At 38.7% G+C, this 6,545-nt stretch overlaps 1 protein-coding gene across 6 annotated transcripts in view; it reads right to left on the bottom strand.

The window, feature by feature from the left end:
- Positions 1-322: 322 nt before the first annotated feature.
- Positions 323-6,545, bottom strand: part of l(1)G0196 (inositol hexakisphosphate and diphosphoinositol-pentakisphosphate kinase) — a 43,787-nt gene continuing 37,564 nt past the window's right edge. For all 6 annotated transcript variants that reach the window (XM_088258214.1, XM_088258217.1, XM_088258216.1 and 3 more), the window contains 6 exons: positions 5,997-6,206; positions 5,406-5,603; positions 3,510-3,663; positions 2,007-2,149; positions 1,603-1,724; positions 323-1,500 (listed from right to left, as the gene is read on the bottom strand). In XM_088258214.1, coding sequence (XP_088114340.1) covers positions 784-1,500; positions 1,603-1,724; positions 2,007-2,149; positions 3,510-3,663; positions 5,406-5,603; positions 5,997-6,206 — 1,544 coding nt within the window. In that variant the 3' untranslated portion in view covers positions 323-783. The remainder of the gene's footprint in view (positions 1,501-1,602; positions 1,725-2,006; positions 2,150-3,509; positions 3,664-5,405; positions 5,604-5,996; positions 6,207-6,545) is intronic.

The raw sequence follows: 6,545 nt of genomic DNA, 5'->3' as shown, positions 1-6,545 counted from the left end.
ATTTTTCCCACACAAAAAAAAACAATGAGAATTTAATAGACTATATCGTAGTCGTACAGGAGAAAGTGACCAACTACAAAATGTAAAATGTCCAGGAGGGCCATTTAAGTTACTTTTGCTTGGCAAGAAAATAAACATCAAAGTTAGTCATTTTTAACAAGTCAATATATTATACTTACAAGTTAAAAATCACTTTGGGATTTTTTTCATCCTATTATTAAGCTAGTAAGATATCAAATTGTGAATAATTATGTTTTTGTAAAAAAATGCACTTGGTCACTTTCTCCTGTATGACTACGATATAACAGTTTTTGCTGAGAATTTTTACACATTTTTTACCGATATTAAAAAAAAATTGCATGGCTAGCTTTGTAAGCGCAATCACAAATGGCTGTGGAACCTCAGGTCACAAATGCCTGGGGTGAAGAATAATTTTAGTTGCAAATAAAAATCCTGATAAATGTACCAGTTTGTGAACAGAATTTCGGAATACAAGTTGATCTAACTGGGACCATTTTCAATCCAGATTTTTGTTTGTACCCTGAAAAATTTATGACCCCTGTATTTGTAATCTGTGGTCCCATAGTATATTTGGATTTCTAGATGTCATTTTTTATAATTTATTTCTTTATAACTCAAATTATCAACTGATTGTTCCTGGTATATAACGAATTGTTAAAAAGTTTTAAAAAATTCTAACTTTCGTGTTATACTTACGTTATATTAGTGTACTATTAAATGATCACAGTATAATGTGTGGTCTTCCTACGCTACCTACGCATGCTACAAGTCAGTGTTAGGGTCAATTTTAAAACCTTGGGTAATTAGTGAAGCGTCGGTGGATACGGTAACTTTGGGGCTGTTGAGATTTTCGCTCGGGCTTGAGACTGTTGCGGTGCCTTGGGTCTTTAGCGAGAACACAGACTCGCTGACGGGAGTGGTCGTAAATCGACTCGTGGACTTCTTGGGACTTCCGGAAAGCGCAGTCCAAGTGTCGATGGACAAACCCTCGCTGGCTCTTCTGTGTGTTAAAGACCCGCCCGAATGTTGACTCTTCCCGTGAAAACTTTTCGATATCCGCGCCATTTTCGCCGGCTCTATAAAATACTCTCTGGTCACGAGAGGACTCCCGTCTGGTGGAAGCATACCGCCGTCGACAGACTGACTCGAAGAGAGTGAGGCACTCGGTGATATGTAAAGGTCGTTTAATGTTTTTCTTAACGGAGTAGGTTTGACACAAATCGGGCTCATGTGCTTGACGTTGTCGCATAAGCCTTGTTCGTAGTTTGCGATGAAGTTGCTGTGGTCGGTCGAAGACGAAAGAGAAGTGGCGAGTTCACTTTTGATGGGTTTGGCCGAAGGTATGGCCAAAGGTTTGAAGGTGGTTCTGGCGGGATCGTTGTTGATCGAAGAGTTAGATAAAGAAATGTCTTGCTCTCCGGTCGTCAAGCTGGTCTCCGCCGAAATGGTTGTTTCTTCTTCCTCTTCTTCTTCAGTTCCCTGTATTACAAACAAAATAAGTCATATCAACCGGATATTATCCTGTTATCTTCATCGAACCCAACAAAATATACTGTGGACGGCGTATGGACGAAGTTTTACCGTAATATCATGTTCGGTGGTGGACCCGATGGTGGCTTCGTTAGTATTGAATTCCCATTCAGAGCTGGTAGACACGGGGGTGATGTCACCACTCGTGTTCCTGATTCCAACTAGTCCCAACCCTGTAAATTTAATATTATAAAGTCAAAATAAATAATACATATCTTTTTGAACACTATTAAAGTCAGTGGGCATATTACATATGTGCTTAAAAAGGTTGTCTTTACGTCATCTACAATTTGATAGGATTAAATTAATACTAAATACTTTTCTATGTATATTTTAAACATTGCTCTACTTTGAAGAACCGGCTTTGTTCATAAATTTCTATGATGAAAGGATCTGAATGTGTGAAATGGCTATAGTACACTGGAATGAAAGGGGCGATAACTAAGATGAGATACCTGTAATACTAGAAACAAGGCCGTGGGATTGTGAACCAAATGTCGGGTACAAGTCTGCGTCTAGATCTGCTCCCACTGAACTAAGTTCCTGGTCGAGCTCCGGGAACATGTGTGACAAGGAGGGCAAACCAAGAGCTCCGTATCTACAAATATTTAAACATTTTACAGGGAAAAAAAATACACACAACATTTTCAATACAGGGTCAGGGGTGGATTGACTATGCAAGCAAATATAATATATAAGTATGTATGTAGTAATACCACATGTTCACCTAAATTATAACGAATACTCGACAGTATAAAAATACTTTGATTAATACTTACAGTGAAGAATGAATGTCATTGAAGGAACCAAAATAATTTTAACATTATAACCGGGTAACAACCAAATGAGATAATTCCATGCGTTAAAAAAAACCTATGTTACTCATAATTATTTTGAAAAATCTACAAAAAAAAGACACAAGTCTAATTAACAGGTTCATTCTTATAACTAAGATTTTTTCATATATAGAATGGCGTTGCAAATAGAATTCAATACTTTTGCCAATGTCAAGTTAAATAAAATTATGTAATTATAAATCTCGTTAAACTAATGTTTTGTACTATAAATTTGAAAAAAAAGTAAAAGGTTGTTTATAATAGGCTTTTGTCACAATGTTGGGTTATTGGCTAATAAATTAAAATGAAAAATCACAAGACTATCGATAACATTCTTATTGAAATCTGTAGGGAACTAAGGTAGATATTAAAGTTTAAACATAAGATATTTCAATAAAACGAAAAACGTGCGTTCGCATACGTCATCAAATTTCCGTCATCGAATGTTTTATGACGTCATATGGTTTATTGTCTATGGTTTATAGAGCTGTAATAGTAGTAGTGTGGGTTGTTTATTTACACTACCATTTGTGTTATTCAAATATGAAGGGAGGGTGGACCATAGACATCAACAAATAGAACCGCCAATAATTTAGCAATGACACCAACATTAAAATAACTCCGTCGTTTCTGTGACGTCATTCATTGCCAACTTACGAAAATAACATTTTTTCGAAGGCGAATTTTCCAAAAGAAAATGATACATTGGCTGTTATAAACACAAAACGAGTCTAATACAATCCTTTATGGGTTGAGTATGTTAAATTAGATATTCCTCCTATCTGACGAAGATCCGTTGGGTTCCTGCTCGCTAGAATGAGTTGGATATTTGTAGGGAGGGGAATGAGCGAGGCCAAAGTCTTGAAAAATGTTGGCATTAGGTCGTTAATTAGGTAAACAAAGAATATGTGGTTAAGGTCTTCTTCTTCAAAACAGCATTCGCAAATGGGGGAGTCAAAGACACCAATCTTTGCAGATTTGCAAATATCAAATTAATATTGACTAAGCTGCAAAGACATTAGTTAAGGACTCAATAATAAGGATAAGTTTAACATTCTGGCTGTAGAATAATATATTTTGTACTGATAAGAAGTGAAGTTGATAATGCGAAGTTATAAATACCCTTCGGTGCTCAGCTGGCTGGCAGACATGTCGCTGGAGGCGCGCTCGCAGAAGTCAGACAGGCAGTTGGGCGAGGAGGGCCCGCTGGAGGAGCCCGCGCTGGCCGGGCCCCCGCAGCTCGACAGCAGGCTCGGAGGACCACTCCACCCAACACCTTGCACAACGCCATTCAATCAATCACTTTTCAATTATCATCTGACCTTCCCCTCATCCGCATTTAATAATATATAATTGTAAGATTTCATTATTAATAATTTTGTATGGTGCTTTTTTCGTAAAATACCACTTCAAAGGCATTTTGATTAAATTGTTAAATAAAAATCTGCGATAAATTAACACATACTACATATACGTCTAACACGGCTCCCGTGTCTGTACAAATATTGTAGCCACGCGTTGAGGGAGGGTTGTGTTAAATAAAGATGAGGATTCATAGCCAGATTTGTGTTTTAAAAATACAAAGGAATACACTTATTTATGATATCATTTTTTGACATCTCATCAAAGATGAAGAAGAATATGGAAGTCTGGGCATTTACGGGGCTGACGACCGTCATAGGCTGGTTTAAGTGATCACTTTACACACGTGTAACGTTCACCAATTCTACCCATTATTGACAACCATTTGAAATTCTTGATTATTTATGATGTTTAAATAGAAAGTAGAATTTTATTTTGAAAAAAGTTATGGACTTTCGAAAATACGTGAATTTAACATTATTTTATATGCATTGAATGTAGGAATCACTATTTTAAAAGATTTGGATTTTTTTATTTACTCTCGTGTTTTTTTCTACTAAAGATCTGACACTACAATTTCCAACTGCTGGTGGAAAAGAATTTCTGACAAATTTAGTATGCTGGTTGTGACCTGGTATGTGATCACTTAACTTAGTGATCGCATACCAGCTCGGGGATACTATTGGTAGGGAACTTTTTAATTTTAAAGGCCACATTAACTTATGTGATTCAATATTGATTGAAAAATCCATAGTTATCTGCATAATACAGAAGAAAAATCTATACAAATCATATGGACAAAAAAAAATAGATATGGTGAAAAATCTATTGAAATCATTAATTTATTTTCTATGACTTCTACAAAACTCTATTTGTCTCGGTCTATGGAATATTTAATAAAATATAATAAATATTTTTAAGAAAAAGTATTTTGGTCTCTAACAATTAATAAAAAAATGAGCACTCTCCAGTACCTGGACTTGAACAGTATTTTTATTGAAATCATAACATAGAAACTAGTCTATTAAAGACAAATAAAAAATCATCACCATATAGAAAAAAAGGGTTCATAAACAACATATGCTTCGCCTACTTTCTAAATTCGCCAGATCCAATTTTATAAGATTTTAAAATAAATACTCTATCAGAATGCCAATTGTGGATTTTATTCTTATACTTGAAAACCCTGCTAAAAAATACTTAAAAACAGCGTTGTATTTCAAATTCTGCTATATTCGTGAAACTTGCCTTCTGACCCATATCGGCCAATCAAAGAGCGGGGATAGGTCAAAAATTAAGATGACGTCATTATCGGTTTGTGTGACGTGTTTTTTTTTTAATACTGAAAAAAAATCCAAAAACAAGGGAAAATGCTCTATTTCATAATATTTTATCTAAATATAGACAAATCTTTGAAACATAAATGTTAACCGGAGAATATTGCATTTTTTGTAAAATCGACTTATATGGATCTGGCGGATTTTGAAGTCAGGCGACACATATATTCTAACATGGATTGGATAACGTTCTATGGATTCCACAATCACTACTTATCAATTGTAAAGGGCCCTTTGAAGACTGCATGAATTACTAAATATTGCCATGTTTTTTGGCCGGTGTTGGATTTTGGGTGAACACGAGATAAGCGGATCTCACTGTTGGTGGGCGACGGGCGCTTGCGGAGCTGCGTGGGCAGTGGCGTGGAGGGGTGCTTGGGCGGCGAGGAGGCGGGCGTGCGGAACAGCGGCACGCTGGTCATCTGCTCCAGGAACGCGTCCAGCTGCTTCAGCGACAGCGCGTTGTGCAGCGTCTCCAGGGGCCGGATGGGCGGCACCCCGCCGAACCCGTCCAGGGCTACACACCAACCAATATCATCCCCATATTACACAACTGAATATATATATGCCCATGGCAGTGATGACTGCAATACTATCTGATACGAAACATAATTGTAGCTATGAAAATTGGCGCTTTGTCAGTATTCATTAGTAATTTTGAGTTAACGTCAAAAAATAGTTCACAATGTTTTTTCAAAAAATTGTTTAGTATTACTGTAATAGCTTTTTTCCCTAGTGCACCGATGTTTTTATAAAGAAAACAGAATTTCCATTTTGCTAAATCAATTAGCTCCATTTTATATTCTCAATATCAAGAAATAAAAGGAACAAAACATATTGTATTATATATTATTGCAGTTTTTGAGAAATGAATAAATAAGGTAACAGTAATAGGGGAGGTTATACTCACTGGAAGCGGAGGCGGTGTTGGGTATCATGTCGCGCAGGTTGGGAGCCGAGGAGCTCCCGCTGATGACGGCCGTGCTGAAGAGGGAGTTGCTGGAGCCGCCGGCGCCGAGCTTGCTGCGTCCGTACGCACCGCCCAACCCGAACCCCAGCATTTTGAAATAGCTCATCTGGCCGGCAATGCTGTGCCTCTGGCGCCGCGCCGCGCCGGCCTCTAGGGGGGGGGCACACTCCGTGAGGGGGGGGAGGGACGGGGGGCGCGAGGCGGCCAGCGCCGAGTCCGAGGCGGCCTTGCACAGCGCCGCGGGCTCGGGGCTGGCGGAGGGGCGCGCGAACACGGGCGGCCCGACCTCTCTTCGCCTGAACGAGATGGCCGACAGCGGGAGCTCGTTAGTCGAGGACTCCGGGACGCCGACTATGTTTATCTCGGGAGTGGCCATCTCCACGCTGTCGCGCCTCGTGTTCGCGGTTATAGTTACGGGAGGGCGTGCTGGTTTAGTGACTTGAGGAGTTAGAATACGTCGCGTTAGATCGTTAATACAAACGGTTCGGA

The sequence above is a fragment of the Brachycentrus maculatus genome, unplaced genomic scaffold, assembly GCF_059751285.1.
Source record: "Brachycentrus maculatus isolate JH-2025_06_01 unplaced genomic scaffold, ASM5975128v1 h1tg000091l, whole genome shotgun sequence".
NCBI classification, from domain to species: domain Eukaryota; kingdom Metazoa; phylum Arthropoda; class Insecta; order Trichoptera; family Brachycentridae; genus Brachycentrus; species Brachycentrus maculatus.
The sequence above is the reverse complement of the archived record's forward strand: the minus strand, read 5'-3'. Positions and strand labels throughout refer to the sequence as shown.